At 41.6% G+C, this 22366-nt stretch overlaps 1 protein-coding gene across 1 annotated transcript in view; it reads left to right on the top strand.

The window, feature by feature from the left end:
* Positions 1-22366, top strand: part of NEK10 (NIMA related kinase 10) — a 162462-nt gene that overhangs the window by 129202 nt on the left and 10894 nt on the right. Inside the window, exons 32-34 of the mRNA XM_072940891.1 lie at positions 7120-7220; positions 14784-14894; positions 22199-22307. Of these exons, the coding sequence (XP_072796992.1) occupies positions 7120-7220; positions 14784-14894; positions 22199-22307 (321 nt within the window). The remainder of the gene's footprint in view (positions 1-7119; positions 7221-14783; positions 14895-22198; positions 22308-22366) is intronic.

Below are 22366 nucleotides of genomic sequence, written 5' to 3'. Positions count from 1 at the left end.
TCTGCATGGCTGACCCCCCAGAGTTCCCTGTGGGGACCAGGCCCCCAGACTTACCACTCTTGAACCCCCAAAGTTAGAGAGATTCCCATCAGCCACTCTGCCCATCTCACAGCCCCCACCCCAGGCTTGGCCCAAAGTGAGCTGGAACTTGAATCTTTTCTGACACTCTCTTTTCTTCTCCTTGTTCCTTCATCCTCCCTCCTCGGAGAAGCTTTCTCTTACCCAGAAGGGGCAGGAAGAAGAGTTTGTTCAGCTGTAGGTCTGTTGACTCTCTCTGCCTTTTGCTTAGACATTGCTTTTTAAAGCCCAGGAATGTACCCTCTCTGTTCCCTGGCTCCTTTCTCCTCCCCGTCTTGGGGAGGTGCTAGCCTCACGCTCTGCTTCTTGATGATGGGAGTCTTCTGAGGTCAAAAGTGAGTGTGAGAAATAATACAGCAGTGAATGTTCCACACGGCATCTTGCCATGTGTACTAGGTAGTCATTTTAAGGGACTTAGCAACTTTAAAAATGCTCAGATGATATATTTTGAAAAAAAAATAACAAAAGACACAGAGTTTGGAACTGGAGGAAACCCTAATCCGTACACACGCACAGATTCAGCCCATTGTATAAAGATGATTCTGCCAGAATTCAAGATTGAAGGGCCTCAAAGCAGCCTTGCTTCTTTGGCCTTTAAACAGCTAGTTCCTGAGGCTGGAATGAAAGGAGGTGTTACTCCCAAAGGGGCAGGGAAAAGACCCCAGTTCTTGTATTACTCGAAAGATAAGAATACAGACGGTAGATGGTGGTTTGTGCAGAAAAGATTGTAAAGGATTTATTTAGGGAAGGGAAAGTACACCCCTAAGAACAGGAGGCAGGCTGATCCAAGGGCAGATAGCAATGGTCTTTGTCCCTCCTCTTTTACCCTCACTTAGAGGTGATCTTTTGATTGACAGCTCTTGCCCCTGGAATGCCCAGTCATGTTTATCCCCTTTGCACATGTCCTTACCCATGATACACACAGAGAAACCCATGGGGGGGCCTAAGCTGCAGTGCCAATTATATTACAGTGAGCACCGGGTCATGTCAGGTTAGGTCCTTGTCACTGCCATGCAGTTACACCATTGGGTTCTAACCGGTTCCTTGCTGGCACTCACTTAGAGGAAGTAAAACCCCTTTATGCTGGAGGTGGGCATAACACCATCTTCTGGACCATCCTCCCCCTCCCCACCCATCTGCCCAGTGCCCCCACTTGTCTAGATACCAAACAGAAGGGCTGAGGCTTTGATGCAGCTTCCTGCCGTCCCATGGGAAGTTCTGCCAGGGAGCACGCGGTGGGGGCACTGGGCCCAGACTGTCGAGTCTCTTGCTTATCATTTCTCCTTACTGTGGAGCTACTGGTGGTCTGTGTTGGGAAGGATTCCATGCCGCCCCCACCTCCACTCCCGCCATCATCTCTCTCACTTCCTCCCCACTCTCCTCCAAGAGAGTCGTTCTCTCAGTGATTCAGGTCGGAGCTTCAGCCCCTCCTGGGCTCCTGCTCCCCACAGTCACCATGTGCTGCTCCACACGGGCCTGGCTTCGGCTCCAGCCTCTTCTCATGAGATCATCTTGCCTGAGGTCACCGTCTCATATGGCCCCTGACTACCCCTTCAGCTCACCCAGGACTGTACCTCTCCATGGTCCTGAACGCAGGACAGACTGGGCACTTGGCTGACTCCTGTCCTTTGCTGCAACTTCCTCTCACTCAGAAGCTGCCACTAAAATAGACCTTCCCTCACACCAAACCCCAGTCATACACCTATTGAAATTGTACTCATTCTTCATGGTCTTCTCAAATGGGACTTTGGCATCAACTCTCTGTCCCCCATCCAGTGGTTCTCCAGGTGGACCTCCCGAGAACCCCTTGTGAGTTCAGTGTTCTTGGCCCAACTTCTGGTGCCTTCCACACTGTTGTGCAGAGATTGACTGCTGAGCATTTGTAGATTTAAACTACAGTTGAGTTCCTTTATTGCATTTTACAAAAGGAAAGGAAAGAGGCCAGAGCAAATCTGTTCACCGTCCTTAAGTTTACAAGGTTGTACGGTCTTTCAGCAGGGTGGTTCGTCCCATATTGAGAAACCCATGTATGTTTTGGCCCCATTCACAAAGGGAAAATATTTTTTACTTTTTCAAGGAGCTCCTGCTTGAAACTCTCTTCCCTAGTTGTTCAAAAATTCCCAACGCTTAGCAGAGAGAATTCAGAAATAGGCTGGTACTACACTTTGAGCAACTGAGGGAATGTATGTAATCCATCTTTATTCAACTTATAGTACTTAACAGCTCCGGGCTTGTGTTGTGAATTGTAGTTTCAGGAGACGGGATATATAATATAAATCATGCCTCAAAGCACCAGGAATGGGCAACTAACTTGGCCACCGTAATGTGCCATGAGACGATAAGGCAGACTGATGTGCACTGCACAGCTGCAGAGACCCCACACTTCCAGTTTATTACATGTACCTGTTTTCCAAAAAGATTTGACCATTAAATGTTCAAAGGTACAGGTAAAACATGTTAAACACAGCAACTCCTTTTAAGAAGAGGAATAGTATTTCAGGCCTGGGAAGGAGCATAAATATTATTTCATATTTGAAGTAACCCGAGGAAATGTCCGTGATTTCACAGTCTCCCAGTGCTGAGTCAGGAGGCTGAGTCAGGGTAGTGTTAAGGGGCCGCCTCGTTTCATATCCCAGCTCTGCAGTCTTGGTTGGACAGTTCTCTTAATCTCAGTCATCTATAAAATGAGGATAAAAATGACTACCCTTCAGAACGGTTCTTAGGATGACATGAGATGAAATGTGTAAAACCCTCTCCCGCACCTTGCCCAAGTCCATGCTAGCAAAGCACTGGTCTTCCTCCCGGTCCTCCTGCCACCCCAGAGGGAAATGCTGGCTGTCTAATGTCATGCTTATGCTAGTAAATACAATTTTTGACACTTTAAGTAAATTGCCTCTTACAGTGAATTTCGTAGTTTCCTTCTAAGTTTTAAAAACGTAATAAGGTTCACTATTTTAACAAAACTATAAAAGGAACATGGAGTATTCCAATTTTAAACTTGGATCTCATTTAAATTTTAATGAGACCAAATACTGTCTATCTTTTGCAATAGGAACCACATAGATATGAATCATGGACATACTCTGTAGATCTGACATTGCAATATGGTCAGCTTCTATGATGTCTTTTTAAGGGAAGTTTGTTTTAATAAAAATAGAATAATATTGTCTATGTAAACACGGGTTGCAATGTTTTTGAGTATTTAGGATGCATAGTATTTTCAGTGTGCTAAACTGAAAGATTGAGAGAATGCTTTAAAACTCAAAATGATGTGGCTAACGTTTGCTGCAATCTTGGTAGTTACTAATATTTAACTAAAGAACACAAATTTTAAAAGATATCTATGTGAATTTTTATCATTTTTGCTTTCCTAAAATTATTAAGACCTAAATAAATACACATTTTGGGATGGGGAATAAAAAAAAGAGCAATGATTTAATAAGATAGAAAAGGAGGAATAATAATTCTCCTACCCAGTATTAGCTGAAGTTGTTCAGGAAATCAAGAGGACTTGCAAACGTTACAGCCAGACTCCCATCACTACCAGTCTCAGATTTAACTCTTTCTCCCCAACTCTAACCCCTGTGATCACTCACATCTCAGTAATCCTGCCAGAGCAGCCCAGAGTGCTGAAGTAGTCATGACATCCTGTCTTGTCACGATACGGCAGCAGCAGGGACCTGAGACACTGTTTTGGTGGCGAGATTACAAATTGCCTGTAGTCTAGGTAATGGGGTTGGGAACTGCCCTTTAAGTTGAAAAGAAATAGCAGATTAGGTAAAAACACAGGTAAAGTGTAAAATACAATAAAGGGAGTAGTAATCAGACAATGTAAAGAGTATTTACAAATCAGTAAGAAAAAAGAAGCTTGGGACCCAAACAGAAAATTCACCAAAGTGCAGTAAACCTCATCAGCATTCAGATAAATGCAAAATAAAACAAAATCAGATTTGCAGAATCGAAGCATTTGATAATAGTGTTGATCAAGGTGTAGAAAAATGGATTGTCTTCTGGTCAGAGTGCAAATTGATTTATCCACTATAGAGTGTATTTGTTAAAATAGGAAATATCTATACTCAGCTATTTAATTTCTCCTCATTTACTCTAAAAGACTAATTGTGCTTATGCACAATGCGGCATGTGCATGTATACTCACTGTAGCATCACTTAGAACAAAATTTAAAGCAAGCTAAGTTCCCAGAAGAGGCTGAGAAACTATGATGCATTCAGAACACGTCATACTGCTCAGTAGCAGTTATAAATAATGAGCTGTAACTGCGTGTTGACAAGAAGAATCTTTGTGACATACTGAAGATGAAAACTGTAATGGGGGAGGGTATAGCTCTGTGGTAGAGTGCATGCCTCGCCTGCATTAGTCTTGGGTTCAATCCCCAGTACCTCTAGTAAGAAAATAAGTAAATAAATTAGCCTAATTACCCCCCCAAATATTTTTTTAAAAAATTGTAAAACGGTCTTATGATGTGTCACCATTTATTGCAAAAGAGGAAAGGAAAACATGAGGTAATACTATAGATTTTCTACAGCAGTGGCTTTCAAAGTCGTTTTGGAAATGACCCTCAGTAAGATACACAGTTTATATGACTGAGTGGGCCCTTACTTCATGCAGTGCACTCTGAATTTTTTCTATCCTGTTCTATTTCTTTTCATCTGATTCCACTCCCCCCCTTTTTTTTTTCCCAAAATGCTGGTCATGACTCATTAAACTGATTTTAAGACTCAACCACAGACTGAAAAATACTGTTCTGAAGATACACACTTAAGTATGTCAATGGACAGAAGAGCAACTGGAAGGCAATGCGCCACGCTAACAGCAGAGATTTCTTCCGGGGGAGGTGGCTGGTGGGTGGTGGCTGCAGGGAGCCTCGAGCTGCTTCTGTGACACTTAACGTTGTTTCACATTTGTTTGGTCATTTTACAGTGGGCATGTGTAATTACATATTTTTCAGTTATTTTTTTAGACAGTAAGCAATCAAAACTGTTTTCAAAAGTCAAAGACTTACTGGGATTGACAGCGTAGTGGTCAAGGGCCTTAAGAAACATGATTTTAAGTTACATTGCATAACTGAGCAGTTCAGAAGGCAGGCGTTCCAGCTAACAATCTCTGTTTTTGCATGTAGGGCCACAGATGAGCACATTCCTGTGGCAAGGTAGAGTGAAAGCCATGTGACACCCCACTCAAAGTGTCATCACAAATCTGAGAACTCTCTGCCATGCTGTCAGATTTTAACTCATTACCTATGAACATTAAGTCCACATGCCAGGAACATAAACTAGTCAGCATAAAACTGATCAAAAACCAAGCCCTCTGGTTTCTGAAAATGCAGAGCTAATGTTCCTGTAGCAGCGTCAACTTGGCCACATTAGTTTTGGGTATCAGTCTAGACAATTACATTTTAAGAATTATTTCTGCAAAGGAGCACAACTGTGGGAAATACAATGTACGTACACTTTGCCATCTCTGCAGGCCAGAGCAGATACCTCCAGCTCTCTGCTTTCTATTTTTGAGCTACCTTAATCCTCTCTGGTTTACCATCACATTTTTACCCTAAGGGTAATTTATTAAACCTCATCTTTTAAACGATCAAGTAGTTGATACTTAAAAGGAGTTAGATACAGTGCCTAGCAGAGGTAGATCCTTTAAATTTCAAACATTTAAACAGGGTATTAAATGTACACAAACTAGAGCTAGATTATTTCTTGAATGAATTTCTCAACAAACTCAGGAAAGATACCCATGAAGAAAATAACATTTCTTTTAATGTTCCATTTATTTTCTCTTTTGGGGTTTGTCTTCTAAATATAAATTTTCCTATGCTAATAAAAAAAAGTTGACTCTTTTAATGACTACCTTAAATTTTCTCTTTAAATGTTTTGAAAACTAAAGTTTTTATGCAAGCTTTCCCAGAAAGCATTTCTATAAGAATCATTTTTTCTAAATCCTAGCTGTTGCTGAAGCAATGATTGTATTCACATTTAATTTTATACAGACTGGTTGATTTCAAGGTTGTAAATTCAAGGTTGTGTGGAGGTAAGGAAAGAAAGATCTTGTACCTTTTCTTTGAATGAAGAGAAACTGGCAAGAAAAGCATTGTTTCAGAAAGTGTGCAACTGGTTCTGGGGAGGAAGGGATAGAGCATGAAGGTGGGGAGAAGACAGCCTACATCCATGTATCTGAAGTGTCTTCCACTTTCTCCAGTGTGGATCTGAGTGCGAGGAGAGGCAGAGGTGGCCTTGTGGCTGATCTAGGGGTCTAGGTCATTCCTTTAAATAGCTTTACATTCCTCAGAGTTAAAAACAGGCCACGTGTGACTCTGACATTTGAATCTGGGAAAGCAGCTTATATGCAATTGTACACCAGGCTAGTCTTGAACTGTGAACGTGATGTGGTGCTCTGATGAGAATTCAGGAAAAATTATATGTGTCTTATTTAGACCTGAAGAGAAATGAAGGTGAAAAGTATACTTTGTGATAATCAGAGTTTGAAAGTAACATGATTTTCAAACCCTTGATTATTATAAATCAGAATTTTTTGGGTTTTTGTTTGCTAAGATTGCCTATTCAATATTTTCATTGGGTAGTTTCAATAAATTAGTTTTTTATGTTATTGAGGGCATAATGAATTTAAAAATTTTAAGTATGATAGTCTCTTAACTGCATATATGTGAAACCTAGCTTTTCAATGACCACAGTAGCCAAGACACCACTGACTCCTGGTGGCAGCATAATGTAATTGCAGGCAAAATTCCCAAGTGATAAAACAGTCTTTCAGATGTTATAAATGATGACATCATTATGTTACTTAGAAGTCTGAGAAATAGAGGGAAGGAATTACACCTCCAGTGTCGTACGATATTGAAGTGTTACAAGGTCTCTACATACTGTCTCATTGGTAGGATGAAAGTTTTTCCTTTAAATCTTTTATTTATTTATTTTTTCAGAATTTTACCCCATTTCCCACAAATGCCACTTTTGAAGGGGAAAACCAGGGTCTTAACTAACTGGATAATTTGTCATCCACAGCATCTGCAGGAATTGCTGTGTCCCAGAGGAAAGTACGTCAGATCAGTGACCCCATCCAGCAGATCTTAATCCAGCTGCACAAAATCATCTACATCACTCAGGTCAGTGTGCTAACTTCTTCCTTCCTTTTCATTTTAAGTACAAGTTCGGGGCACAACTGCTGTGTGGAACTTTCAGTTAGAGCCATGCTTGTTCTTACTCCCTCCAACTGCATATGACTGGGAACATTTTGGCTTAGCAAAACTGTTCCTAAATCTCAGTGACCCTTAGGCCTTGGGAAAGCAAGCACTGGCTACACATTATTTACATAAATCTGTGTCTTGATAAGCAACTTGAATGTTCATTTACCAAAGGTAATGTCCTGTTAGTATGAAAATAAATTTTTAGAGACAAATAAGTGTAGACATTTGGACAAGAAAGTGACTATTATTTTGAAGTTTAAGATTATACATCTTCATTCATTCATTTTCTTTAATTTGACATACAATTATTAGGTGCCTGCTATGTACCAGCCACTGTTCTAGGCACTTGAGACATATCGATGAGCAAAACATACAAACGTTGCCTCACGCTAAGTTTCAGAGAACCAGTCTGGTGATTCTGTCTGTTGCCAATTGTGGTGACTCCAACTAAACATTCAAGTAGTAGAGAGAAATCCCGCCAGGCAAGTGGAACAGCTGGGCCCATTGTATGTCTAACTTGGGCTAATACGCCTTCTGCCCCCCAAAAGCAAACATAACAAAACAAACAAGAAACTATTTGGATTAGTGTATTGCAGTGACATTATAAGACCGTAGGACTTAAAGTCACTTGATTTCTGGTGTCTGAGCTTCCCTAAAACCCTGTGGATTTCCTTCTTCTCAGCGTACAGTCACTCTGGTAAGCATCTGGGCATCTCTTTGGGGAAGGCTTGGAGGAAAATTTATATTGCATACTTACAGCAGTGCTCAGGGCCCTTCCACAAGGGGCCTCAGCTTTCATGCCCATCGAGAGGCTCTAGGTCTTGGAACTGACTGAGGTCTGGAAACTGCGTGAGAGGCTGTGACTCTCCACTGAGGCAGCAGCCACTGACGTCACATTTTTGTCTGGCAGACATAGGGTTCCTTTTCTGTCATATGGATTAAGGAATGCTCTAGTAGGCGGCCACTTTTTCCTTCACAAGAACACCCCAACCAGTTAAGGGCCATCAGAGATCTCTATGGGCCAGGCATTCTAGTTATCAGGATACATCCCTGCCACCCTTTCTGGTAAATGCCCCCAACTTGTTACTGGTGGTCAGGTGCCGCCTCTTGGCCCCTGCTTCTCTGGGATCACATCATCCCTGTTGGGATCACGTACTGACCGTGTCTTCCCCAGCCTACAAAGGAGACCAGCCACAGAGGTGTTCAGGGATGCTGGTGCTTCCCTCCCGGATGTGTTTCTCAGTGCTTTCATACAGGGAGCAGCTTCTGAGTGTTCTTGCTGAATATTGAGGGAGTGAGTTTGCAGGTCACATGTGGTAAATCCTCCCCAACATTCCTGTCTCTCCACGCCTTTGAATCCCCCTCCTCTACCAGCCAGGGAAACTGGCATTTTATCCTCATTAAACACAGACCATGACTGAGTCCAAGTCTTTGTGCCCCAGCCAATCAAGTTACCACCTCCGGCTTCACAAACTAACAGATTAAATCTGGACTCTGTAGTAAGTGCACATGTATGAATGAATTCGGCCTGATCGAGTCCTATATTTTGTCCTTCTCAGCCTAACACCCTTTGAATCCACTCCTGCACGTGGTCTCTGGGATGCTTCGGATACATAATAGCCAGGTCTTGCAATTTCCTTGATGTGCTAGCTGTTTCCTCCTGGATCTTACTGTGCACCAGTTCCCCTGGATCGTACTGAGCTGTGTCCCTAGTTACTGACTGGACGCTCCCTGTTGTGCATCTAAGAGGGATAAGCACCCCTTTTAAAGGCAGTACCCCTCATCTGTCCCAGGGGAGGTTAGTATAGAGTTTTCAAGCAAAAAGAAGGCTTGTCTCCTCAGATGCCAAGTTTCAAGCTACTTCCACTGGCAATGATGGCTCCCAGTGACTTGGGTTTTGACTTTGTCCATTTCACCTGGGTCCAACAACATGTCCTTACTTGGAGTTTTAGTATCCTAATCTTTTTTTTCTAACTGGCACATGAGAATCTTGGTGAAGTGTGCATTCAGGTGACACTGTCATTTAGCAACCTGCTTAATTAAATTTTTGTCAGCCTTGTCAGTGCTATGGTAGCAAGAAATACGTTCTGTTAGGGCTGTTGTGGAATCTTTCTAGGTCTTGGGCCATGACCTGAGCTGAGAGTTAAAGGACCCAAGCTGGTCGTTTTCTTTCTGTAAGTGTCCCAGTGCATTTGAAGGACGCACCCCTCCACCCCGAGTCCCCACGGCCTTCACATGTCCTGATGGCCGCGTGCAGCAGCCGCTCAAGCTTCCAGGGCAGTCGCTTCAGTTGGCTCTTCATCCAGGTGACAGCCTGATTAACTGTGACGCCGTGGATTAACTGTGATGCTGGGGATTACTGGCAGAAACCCAATCACTGGGCTCAGCTCCAAGGGTACAGTCAAACCAGCTTCCACATGCAGCTGTGTGGCTCCTTCTCCTGGACATTCCTGGTACCAGATCTGTTCCAGTGAGGGTCCAGTCGGGGGACAGAAACCACACAGTGATTTCCACAGGGAATGTTTCATATAAAGGACTGTTTAGGAATTAATAATAATAACAGGGTATTATCTCCTAAGGAGAGGAAGAGAAATCTGAAGACTGTAAGAAGAGCAGAAAGGGAAGTCACTACTTACAGGGCTGAGGTCCAGACCTCACCAGAAATGTCAGAGAAATATCCTGAGGAGCTGCTCTGTGGAACTTGCTGGAAATCAACATGTGAGGATGATGTGCTGGGGAGAGCACTCTGTGGGGCCAGGGGAGGCTGCCCACGGGTGGCTGCTGCTCCATGGAACTCTGGGAAGCTGCCTGCAGGGTTCGTGCCACTGCATCTGGCTGGGGGTGAGCATGGCTAGGAGTTCCTGTTGCTGCTGACCATTCAGTGCTGTCGGACTGAAGCCAGGCAGGAGCATCCCTGGAACCAGAAAGAACCTCCGTCCTCCGCTAGCGCCCTCTGCTGATGGAGTGGAACATCCTGCTGGCTGGCAAGGGAGAGATGTTCCAGTATCACAAGCAGGGCAACAAAGGGTGGACTTGGAGCCAAGGGGAAACAAATTGACAAGTGGCACCAGTAGCCTGGGGGGCCAGGCAAGGGGCTCCCTTCTTGGGGGCCTGCGCATCTCTGACTTCTCACTGTTCCCCTTTGATTTCTGCCCAGCCTGGGGAGTAGCCAGGCTCTTATCTGTCGTGTCTGGGGCTTTGTGTGTGTGTGTGTTTAGCAAATCTGCTATTCTTTTCATTACCCTGAGGGCCAGCCTTTTTGAGACTCAAGAATCTAAAATTGATTACCTTTTCTCTGTTTTCTGCTGTCAACTTCTGTCTTAGGCAATCCCACAGAATTGTCTCCCTGATTAAATGAAAGCAGGTGAAGGACATGTGATGGAGCAGAAAATTGGTCAATAAATCAAAATATAATCTGCCATGTCTGTACTGAGTAAAGAGATTATGTTCAAAAATACATTTCCATTTAAATACTGATATAGACATAGTGAGGAGCATGCTTAACATCAGTGTTACAGAAATAACTTCAAATAGCTTATTGGTTACCTTAATGATTAACTACTAAGTTGGGAAAAGATATCTTCTGAAATTTAGATATAGTTTCCATATCCATGTCTTGATCATTTTTACGTAATAAAAAAAACATTTTTAATGGAAATGTTTCATTTCTTTATTGGATTTCAAAGTATTTTAAAGCCAGAATGAAGCAATCACAGATACTATGTTGCTTTTACAGTGCCAGCATAACACACAATTTCATATTTTTGGCCAGATGGCATTACTTGTTACAAGTTCAGCTAGAACCATGTTGGTTGTAAGAGTGTATTTCCAGAATACTTGAAAGTTTAGGACATTGCACAAAGTAAGAAATGATGGCTCTTCAGGAGAACTCTAAATTACAGTGCTAACCAAAGTCAGAGCCTTTCAAATAAAGGAGATAAGTACAAGTCTAAAGGTCACACTCATATATTTCCCGAAGTTTGAAGACCATGGTCAGATTTCCCTCTCTGCTAATTGCAAAGGAAACTTCTGAAGTAAAACTGAAATGACAAAACCAAAAGCCCTTCTTGTTCACATGTTTATTTACTAGACAAACTCTCCCAAACTTAGGCTGAGGTAGCCATCCTGAATTGCAAGGCCAGATCCCTCCTGACAACCAGCAAGTAACCTTAAAAGGGAAACTGCTAACCTTGTGTTGGTGGTGGCCTTTCCTATCCAGTTTCCAGAGATAAGTCTGGAAATCATCTAAAAGTAACTGTAAAAGGATGTTAGAATCCTTACCCAACCTTCACTGATTGGATATCTGTTTTCATTAAAAATAAGACAGTAATCTTTTTTTGCATTTTTTATTTTATTGAGTTATAGTTTACACTGTTGTGTCAATTTCCAGTGTAGAGCACAATTTTTCAGTTATACATGAACATACATATATTCATTGTTGCATTGTTTCTCATTTTGAGCTACCATAAGATCTTGTATATATTTCCCTGTGCTCTACAGTATAATCTTGTTTATCTATTCTATATATACCTTTCAGTATCTACAAATTTTGAACTCCCAGTCTGTCCCTTCCCAACACCCTCCCCACTGGCAACCACAAGTTTGTATTCTATGTCTATGAGTCTCTTTCTCTTTTGTATTTATATTCATTTGTCTCTTTCTTTTCTTTTTTTAGATTCCACATATGAGTGATATCATATGGTATTTTTCTTTCTCTTCTGGCTTACTTCACTTAGAATGACATTCCCCAGGGACACCCATGTTCCTGCAAATGGCATTATGTTGTAATTTTTATGGCTGAATAGTATTCCATTGTATAAATATGCCACCTTTTCTTTATCGAGTCATCTGTCGATGGATATTTAGGCTGTTTCTATCTCTTGGCTATTGTAAATAGTGCTACTGTGAACATTGGGGTGCAGGTGTCTTTTTCAATTTGGGTTCTTTCTTGACATATGCCCAGGAGTGAAATTGCTGGGTCATAGGGTAAGTCTATTCCTAGCCTTCTGAGGAATCTCCATACTGTTTTCCACAGTGGCTGCACTAAACTGCATTCCCACCAGCAGTGTAGGAGGGTTCCCCTTTTTCCACAGCCTCTCCAGCATTTGTCATTTGTGGATTTTTGAATGACGGCCATTCTGACTGGTGTGAGGTGATACCTCATTGTAGTTTTGATTTGCATTTCTCTGATAATTAGTGATATTGAGCATTTTTTCATGTGCTTTTCGATCATTTGTATGTCTTCCTTGGAGAATTGCTTGTTTAGGTCTTCTGCCCATTTTTGGATTGGGTTGTTTATGTTTTTTCTTATTGAGTCATATGAGCTGCTTATACATTCTGGAGATCAAGCCTTTGTCAGTTTCATTGTTTGCAAAAATTTTCTCCCATTCCATAGGTTGTCGTTTTGTTTCACTTATGGTTTCCTTTGCTGTGCAGAAGCTTGTAAGTTTCATTAGGTCCCATTTGTTTATTCTTACTTTTATTTCTATTGCTTGAGTAGACTGTTCTAGGAGAACATTTTTGAGACGTATGTCAGAGAATGTTTTGCCTATGTTTTCTTCTAGGAGGTTCATTGTATCTAGTCTTATGTTTAAGTTTTTGATCCATTTTGAGTTTATTTTTCTGTATGGTGTAAGGGATGTTTTAGCTTTACTGACTTACATGCAGCTGTCCAGTTTTCCCAACACCATGTGCTGAAGGGACTGTCTTTATTCCATTGTAAGTTCTTGCCTCCTTTGTCGAAGATTAGTTGACCAAAGGTTTGTGGGTTCATTTCTGGGCTCTCTGTTCTGTTCCATTGGTCTTCATGTCTGTTTTTGTACCAATATCATGCTGTCTTGATGACTGCAGCTCTATAGTATTGTCTGAAGTCTGGGAGGGTTATTCCTGCAGCCTCTTTCTTTTTCTTCAGTAATGCTTTGGCAATTCTAGGTCTTTTGTGGTTCCATATAAATTGTATTATGATTTGTTCTAGTTTTGTGAAATATGTCCTGTAGATCGCCTTGGAGGTGTGACCATTTTAACAATATTGATTCTTGCAATCCAGGAGCATGGGATATCTTTCCATTTCTTAAAGTCTTCTTTAATTTCCTTAATGTATGTTTTATAGTTCTCTTTGTATAAGACTTTTACTTCCTTGGTTAGATTTGTTCCTAGGTATTTTATTACTTTGGGTGCTATTTTAAAGGGGATTGTTTCTTTACTTTGCTTTCCTGTTGATTCATTGTCAGCATAAAGAAATGCAACTGATTTTTGTACGTTAATCGGTAACCTGCTGCCTTGCTGAATTCTTTGATTATTTCTAGTAGTTTTTGTGTGGACCTTTTAGAGTTTTCTATATATAGTATCATGTCATCTGTATTTAGTGGCACTTTTACCTCTTCTTTTACAATTTGGATCCCTTTTATTTCTTTTTTATTTCTATTTTTATTTCTCTGTCTTGCCTGATTGCTGTGGCTAGGACTTCCAGGAATATGTTGAATAGGAGTGGTGATAGTGGGCAGCCTTGTCTTGTCCCAGATTTTAGTGGGAAGCTTTTGAGTTTTTCACCATTGAGTGCTATGCTGGCTGTAGGTTTGTCATATATAGCTTTTAGGTTTTGAGATATGTTCCCTCAGTACCCACTTTGGTGAGAATTTTTATCATAAATGAGTGTTGAATTTTATCAGAAGCTTTTCTGCATCTATTGAGATGATCATGTGGTTTTTGTTCTTTCTCTCGTTGATGTAGTGTATCACATTGATTGATTTGTGTATGTTGAATCACCCTTTGGTGTTTGATTTAGGGAGGTGGCAACAGTAGGGAATTGTCAGATCAAAAAGGTGCCTTCAGGTACTTTTCCATGCCTTCTCCACTCTAACCTGTGACTTCCTACTACTTAGTTCTCAAATCTAACTCATCCTGGCTGGGCCCTAATGTATACGAGTTCATTTCTCTTTCTTCCTGATAAGATTGGTCCCTGCCGTCTGATTTCTCTCTCTGATCAGGTGCACATTCAGACACACTCACAGGCAGGCTTCTGATGATGTGCTAACACAGATATGGGCTTCCTGGTCCATAGTATCAGGTCCTTCAGGACAAGGACCAAGATTAGCGTGTTTAGCATGGTTCTGGGCATGACACAAGCGCTGGAGCATCTCACAGAATGCATCTTTCTTTGTCAAGCCTGTTATTTGCAAACTTAATTCAATTCATATGTGCGACTAATATGTAATTGAGTTGTTTTATGAAAAATAATATCAATAAAATGAAAAAAACAGTAACATAAGTAGAACTAGCCTTTTGAAAGAGAACAGAGTAATATATTTGTTCTGGATTGTAGAATGAACCAGTGGAACATCAAGTCATGCTAGTTAGGGTAAAATTTTAATTCTTATTTAGTCCCATGCAGGGAGTACTGTGACTGACCCTCACTAATTCTTGCTGGGAGTCAGCTATGCATTGCTAATGACTTGCTGATAATGATTTTCTCATTTTATGCAGCTTCCTCCAGCTCTGCACCACAACTTGAAAAGAAGGATTATAGAGAGATTCAAGAAAAACCTCTTCAGCCAGCAGAGTAACCCTTGCAACTTGAAATCTGAAATTAAAAAGGTATGGTGCTCTACATACAGGAATTCTTTTTGGCTACCAAACAAAAACACATCGTAGGAATTAATTTGTCTGCGTCCTGAGCTTTCGTCATCTACTTAAGCTCTGCCCACTATGAAAGGATATTGTCCATGGTTGTCTTAGTCCATTTGGGCTGCTATAGTAAAAATACCATAAGACGATGTGTTTATAAACAGCAGAAATTTATTGCTCATGGTTCTGGAAGCTGGAAGCCCAAGATCAGGGTGCCGGCATGGTCGGATCTGGCGTGGACCCGCTTCCGGGCTGCAGACTGCTGACTTCTTGCTGTGTCCTTACATGGGAGAGGAGGCAAGGGAGCTCTCCCAGGGCTCCTTTTATGGGCATTTTAAAAAATAAGAACACTTATATAAGGACTTTATCCTTCTGGCCCAATTTACCGCCCAAAGGGCCCACCTCCCAATACCATCACCTCAGGGTTAGGTTTTAATATACAACTCCGTGGGGGACACAGACATTCAGACTGTAGCATCACTTGAGATAGTAAATCAAGGCTATGCCTTTGCCTCTAATTTTCTGACCTTCATTTCTGAAGCTATCAGTCTCAGAAGAGTAATAGAAAGTTCTTTCAATATTATTGCATGTTTCCTAAAAAATGTTATTAAATATCTCTAAGTGTGTATCTATATATACATTTAATATAAAATATATATAATTTAATATCTCATACACACACACACACACACACATTAGATAATTCTAGTCCAATCTTTATTAGGATACTCTTCAACAGACCCCTGAGTTGAGCTTTGCAACTTGGAACAAGTCAGCTAACATCTGATGCCATGACTTTTCTCAGCTATGAGAATGGAATGAACCATTTCTAAGGTTCTTTCCATAATCGACATTCTGCAGTCTCCTAGACAGTGGGTGCTGGTAGATATTTCTATTCTTAAATAAGGAAACCAAATCACCAGCAGGTTAAGCCAACCAGGCAGAAGGAGAATTGCTTATCTCTGGTTAGCACAACTTGGTGACAGAAGCCCGTTTGTCCTGTTTGGCAGCTGTAGGGACACAGGATCATCTTTGCTTTCAACCTGGCTGAGAGGCAGATTCAGTTACCCTCTGTAGGGTGCTCTGCCCCCTTGTCTGATATTTTAAGCTCGTGGTGGTTCACGCCCTTACGAAACCGTACAATTAGGGAGGCAGGCCTTGCCTCCTGTGAGCTAAAGAAAGCTTCCACTTGGCGTATTAACCAGTTCCTCCACTGAAACTTTGTTTCCGCATCAAGAATTAATCTCCCCTTTCTCTATGAGTTTTCACTCTTATTGTTGTTTTAAGTAGCTCATCATTCAAACAGACTTGCATTATTATGGTTTCTCCAAAGGCAGTGAGTGTGTCTTGCTCATCTTTGATTCCCCAGGGTCGTACCCAGTGCCTGGTAGGTGCCTGATGGTTAATATTGTTGAGTATCAAATAGGTTCTAGGTTGGTGCACCTGCACGCTGTCTAACATGGCCTATGTTGGTTCTATTCTTTATTGCTATGTATGTATTGATACATTTATATACTTCTGCCTGAGAAGAAAGAACCCACCTTGTCCCTAGTCTGAAAGCTAAATGAGGCGTTTGTGACCTGTTTTTCCCCCTTTGTGATGTAATCTTTAGCAGCGGGTTTTGTTCAGAAATGGCTTTTTCATCCACTCTGCCATCACAGAGGAGGGGCCCATTAGCTTTGACTTCCACAGCCGTCCCACACCATGGCCGTGGAAGCAGTGGTGACAATACACGAAGTGCTCTCAGTTTCCACCTCCCCCTCTGAAGCTCCCCCTGAAATCCAGTGACTCCGCACCTGCAGTCTGAAGGTATTTTCATGGGATGACTGTGCCTTACTTACGAACCACCTGAGACCTGGGGTATACAGATGAGCCAAAACATGGACGAGCCCTTTTCTGAAAAATGAAGCTCTTTATTTTTTGACTCACCTGATGTGTCTTCGGTCCAGCCTGCTCAACCTTGGCTAGAATTGCAGGAGAAATAAAGCATCTGAGTAACTGGATAGGTGTCTCTGAGGACCAGGATTTTCAGCATGGGAGAGAAAAGCAGCAGAGACAAAACAGAAGGTATTAATTCAAATTAGAATTGGAAAGATCAGTATGAATGAGTATGAATTTATGATAAATCTTATCTTTTAAAAAATGCTCATACTTCCAAAAATTTCACTAAGTTTGTTTAGAAACTAAGCAAGCAGCAGTGTGCTCCCTCTGCACCCACAGCTTTGGAAATACAGCCACTGGCAGCTCTAGAGCAGAAACTGAATGAGACTAGGCTGGAATATCTTAACATCATAGGGTGCAGGGCAGGGATTCTGTCCAGTGCTCCCAAGGGTGTGTCAGAGGACTCAGGAGCCCACTGCTCTCTGTTGTATAATTAGAGTATTGAAGAGAACGATATCCACAGTGGATCAAAGGCACCAACTAATGTTTAAATCTAAGGCTTCATGGTAGTGGAAAAAAAAAGGAAATCACTTACTGGTTACCTTTGAAATTCAGTGAGTGACCAACACCTTATTTCAAAAATTGTTTACAGAAGGAAAGAATCAAACATTTATTCTGCCTTTGCCTTGTGAATTCTGTCTCAGGGTAACTAAATTGATGAGAGGGAATTCTCTCATTACAGAACTCCCTCAGCTAATAAGTACCGAAGGTGTAAAAACACTGTCATTTTGCAGCCCCTTTAAAGAAGTGATGGGTCTTGACATGCGCCTTCTTGGCCACTGACATCTCGAAAGAGGGACAGCCGGGCATCCCATGCTTCCTCATGGGCGTGCGTAGCACCATCTGTGAAGTTTACCGTAAAGTAAACTCTTGAACCTGCATCTGATGAGCCGCTAAGATTTAATTATTAGAAAATAGTGAGAGTAAATACTGATATTTGTGTAACAAAATGTCTCAAAAGCCTAATAAAACCTAATATAAAGGAGCTGTAGGTTAGAAGAAATGAAAAAAAAAAAGGTAATACTTTGTGACTTAATATGTTCACATAATTCAGTGAAAGCGGACAAGGAAAACCTAAAGAAAGAAAGATCAGAGGCCTGGCGAGTGAAGTGTGATGAGAAAAGTGCTGAAACTTTTCTCACTTCTGACACCTAATCTCATTCATTTTGGCTTAATTTCCTTCCGAGTCCTTCCTCAGTTGATTAGCTTCGAACTCGTTTATGTAGTTGTCCCACAACAAAGATAACCTTATTTTATGATATGAAAAGAAGATACAGTTTGGGGAATTTAATGAGGATTACATTTGTAGTTTCTTATTGTTTTCTTCTATTTAGTTTTTTGCCCAGAAAGTAACTGTGTTCTCAGTTGACCAATGAGGCGGTAAAATTGTTCAATATTTGCTCAACATCAGTGTGTTTGGGGAGGGGGAGGGTAGTGACAGTGATAGAGCTTTTTCTCTTTAATAGTGACTTGTTTAGTTCAAAAGTACACACAACCATTTGCCCTTTGGAACTGTAGGTGTTTGTTCAGAGCAGAAGAGCCCTTTTATATCAGTTCAGAAGGAGGATCGTACACGTTCTTCCAAGCAGAGCATAATGCCAAAGAGAGCAGGTATCCCTCAACTCAATATTCATGAGCCAAGAGAGGGCCCCACGGTGCTGGTCTGGGACTGGTGATCCACCTCGTGACATCAGCCGGCCGGAGAGGCCACTGCTCAGAAAGCTTCTGTCGTATCACCCAGATTTCCACCTGCTGGGCGAACATTTACTTGCCATCTGGTATGTCCAGGCTTGAACTCACCATCTTCCTCCTTTCTTTGCATCAAATATCACTGGCAGCATCCTTTTTCCTTCTGCTCGGTCTTCAAACCATGTGGTCACCTCCAGATGTTCCACTTTATCTCTTGCATCTCCTACCTCATTAACACCTGAGGAGTCTTCATTGTGCACGTGGTTTTGCTTGGCCTTTGATATTATAGCCCAAGTCCTGCCACTTAGTAGCGAATTACTTTACATCCCAGATTCCTCATCTGTAAAGTGGACATAATGCCTTCCTTACAGGATAGTTATAAAAAAACAAATAGAACATCAAATCTATCTAGAATTCAGTAAGCACCAACAAGTGGCCGTAGGTTCTACTGTTATTAATTAAGTATATTTGATCTTCAGTAGCTATTCCTTCCTTCTGGTTACCACCTAGTCTGAAGTCTTGGTACCCTTCTGATACTGATCTCCTGTTTTTTTTTTTTAAAACAACTTTTATTGTGGTATGGTTCCTATAGAGTAAACTAAACATATTTGAGATATACCATTGATGAATTTTGATAAATATATACACCCATGGAACTACTGCCACACTCAAGATAACATATCCAGCACTCCCCAAGAGGTGCAATTTTCAAAATCCCAGTTTATACCTTCCCACCCCCTTTAATGCCTGGTAACTGTAAGTTTGTTCTCTATGTCTGTGAGTCTGTTTCTGTTTTGTAGATAAGTTCATTCATGTCCTTTTTTTTTTTTTAGATTCTACATATAAGTGATATCATGCAACATTTTTCTTTCTCTTTCTGGCCTCACTTAGAATGACATTCTCCAGGTCCATCTATGTTGCTGCAAATGGCATTATTTTTTTACGGCTGCATAGTATTCTGTTGTATAAATATACCACAGCTTCTTTATCCAGTCATCTGTCGATGGACATTGGTGTTGTTTCCATGTCTTGTCTATTGTAAATAGTGGTGCTGTGAAAATTGGGGTGCATGTGTCTTTTTGAATTCTATTTTCCTCTAGATATATGCCCAGGAGTGGGATTAATGCATCTTATGTTAGGTCTATTCCTAGTCTTTTGGGGAATCTCCATACTGTTTTCCATAATGGCTGCACCAAACCACATTCCCACCAGCAGTGAAGGAGCGTTCCCTTTTCTCCACACCCTCTCCAGCATTTGTCATTTGTGGACTTCTGAATGATAGCCATTCTAACCGGTGTGAGGTGATACCTCATCGTAGTTTTGATTTGCATTTCTCTAACAATTGTTGATGCTGAGCATCTTTTCATGTGCTTGTCGGCCATCTGGATGTCTTCTCCAGTCGGTTTTGCCAGACGTTGGCAGTGTTCTTAATCACTTGCTTCCAGTTTCCTGCCTCCCCATCTGACTCCAGGTTCAGCTGCCTCGGCCTGTGCTCTCTGCAGGTGCCTCCTCATGATCTGTCTGCATTCACCCCACGGCCCCAGCCCCATTCAGACTGTTATGTGTATATTGCATCCATAGTGATCCTTTTAAAACAGAATGTGGTCATGTCTCTCTCTCTCTCTGTCTCACACACACACATGCATACACACACACACACACACACACACACACCACACACACACACACACACACACACACACACACACACTGTTCATGGGTCTGAGTATAAAATGCCAAAATTCTCACCACAATGTTCATATCCTGTTTGGTCCAAGCCTGGACCCCTCTCCCCACCCTCACCTTTTACCGCTCTTGCCCTTTGCTGTCTCCTCACCGGCCACAGGGCCCACCTACCATGCTGCTTCCTCCCCAGCCTGCACATGCTCTTTCCTCTGCCTGTGATGTTCTGCCCACTCCATCCTTTACTCACTCTTGCTCATTATTCTGTCTCTCAACAGAAGCATTATTTCAGGAAAGCCTTCCCTGTCTCAGTTAGGTCTGTCTGTGACCTCCTAGAACCACCGCCCTGGCCTTCAGTGCATTCAGCTCAGTTGCAATTTTACATATATCCAGGCGGGTATTTCACAGACACATTTTTCCCTAATTAGGAAGTCAGCTCCAAGAATACGGTTCTTGGCCACCATTGGTGGTTTTCGTAGCTTGGATGTGTGCATGGGAACACAAGGGTTGGTTTATAATATACTCCCTGAATGAATGAACAGCACTTGCCTTCCTCTCTTCAGCCTAAATCCCCATGCCTCTAGATCATTGGGTTAATGTCCTAGCCCTGTATCACCATGCCCCTTTTGTGCAATGCTCAGCCTCTGCCCTCGATGTCCTCTCACCTGGAATGTCCACTTGGCTTCCTTGTGTCCAACCAAATCCAGCCTTCGAAGTTCAGCTCCAGTGTCCCCTCTGCAGAGCTTCTGAAAACCATGTTGGTAAAGGGGGTGAGAAGGGATAAATTGGGAGTTGGAAGTTTGCCCTTTTCAGGGAGTGATGGAAATGTTATGTGGTGACGGTTTCCTCGGTGTATCTGTCTATCAAAATTCATCAAATTGTACATCTGAAACATGTACAGTTTTCTCTACAGAAATTATACCACAATAAAGTTATTTTAAAAAACAATTTATAAAAACCACATTGGTCTTCATAGCTTTAGCATCCTTCTCTGTGCAAGTTTCGATCTCAGCACCTCATTTCAAAATTACTTATTTAATGAACAGAGAATATGAATCCAAGTTAACTACTGTGGCAAAGTCTAAATTGTTCCTTTTGCTTCTGGTTTGTTAATATGAATCGACATTTTTAAAGCATATTGTATTACACAGGCACAAAACTTGGCCAGCCCAAGTGCTGGTTAAAATGAAAGTTGAAAGGAAGTTGAAAATTTCATTAAAAAATTCAGCTGTATAGAGGGGAATTAAATGATTGGAATTTTAATAAATTCTGGCTTTTAGTGAATTACTCTTTCCTTTGCAATGTTGAGAATTAATCTGTGGAGATTAAAATTAATTAATGGTGACTGAGAAAGATGTATTAAAAAACTTGTTTGCCTTGGCCGGACAAGAAGGCATTTTCAAAGCAGATACATGACAAAGTATAGAATTGCTCTATACATAATGTTCTGTTGAATAATTGGAGTTTATTCCTCCCACACTTGATAAAAATAACATTTTGGCATTGCAGACCCCATGCCATTATTTTTCTATCCATTTTAAGTTTGTTCTCATAAGACTGTAAAGTGTAGGATGTGTGTGTGTGTGTGTGTTTCACCTGACCAGCGAACTGTCTGCTTGCTTTCACTGTAATTTGCCTGCCTCTAATTTATAAGTCCTTTTTTCTGGACGGTGGGGAGGGTGGTTGGGGGAGGTAGTTCAGTTTATTTACTTACTTATACTTAGAGGAGGTACCAGGGCTTGAACCCAGGACCTCATGCATGCTTAGCATGTGCTCTACCACTTGAACTACACCCTCCCCTCTTAAAAGTCCTTTTGAAAGGAAGAAGATGGGTCTTTATCTGTGTCAGAGGGATTGAGAGCCGAAGAGCCCCGGTCCCTCTTGCAGAGACACGCACGGAATTCTCATGTCACTTGACTCTGAATGTGAAATAAGATGCAGTTTTACTTTTTCTGTTTCAGTTATCTCAGGGATCTCCAGAACCAATTGAGCCCAGCTTTTTCACAGCAGATTACCATTTATTGCATCATTCATCAAGGGAACACAGCCTGTCCCCAAATAACTCAACAGGTAATGGTCTTCAACACAGGAATCTGGCTTTCATGAAGAAACAGATTGTTTGGTATTTT

The sequence above is a fragment of the Vicugna pacos genome, chromosome 17, assembly GCF_048564905.1.
Source record: "Vicugna pacos chromosome 17, VicPac4, whole genome shotgun sequence".
Taxonomy (NCBI): Eukaryota; Metazoa; Chordata; class Mammalia; order Artiodactyla; family Camelidae; genus Vicugna; species Vicugna pacos.
This window is presented reverse-complemented; position numbering and strand designations above follow the sequence as displayed.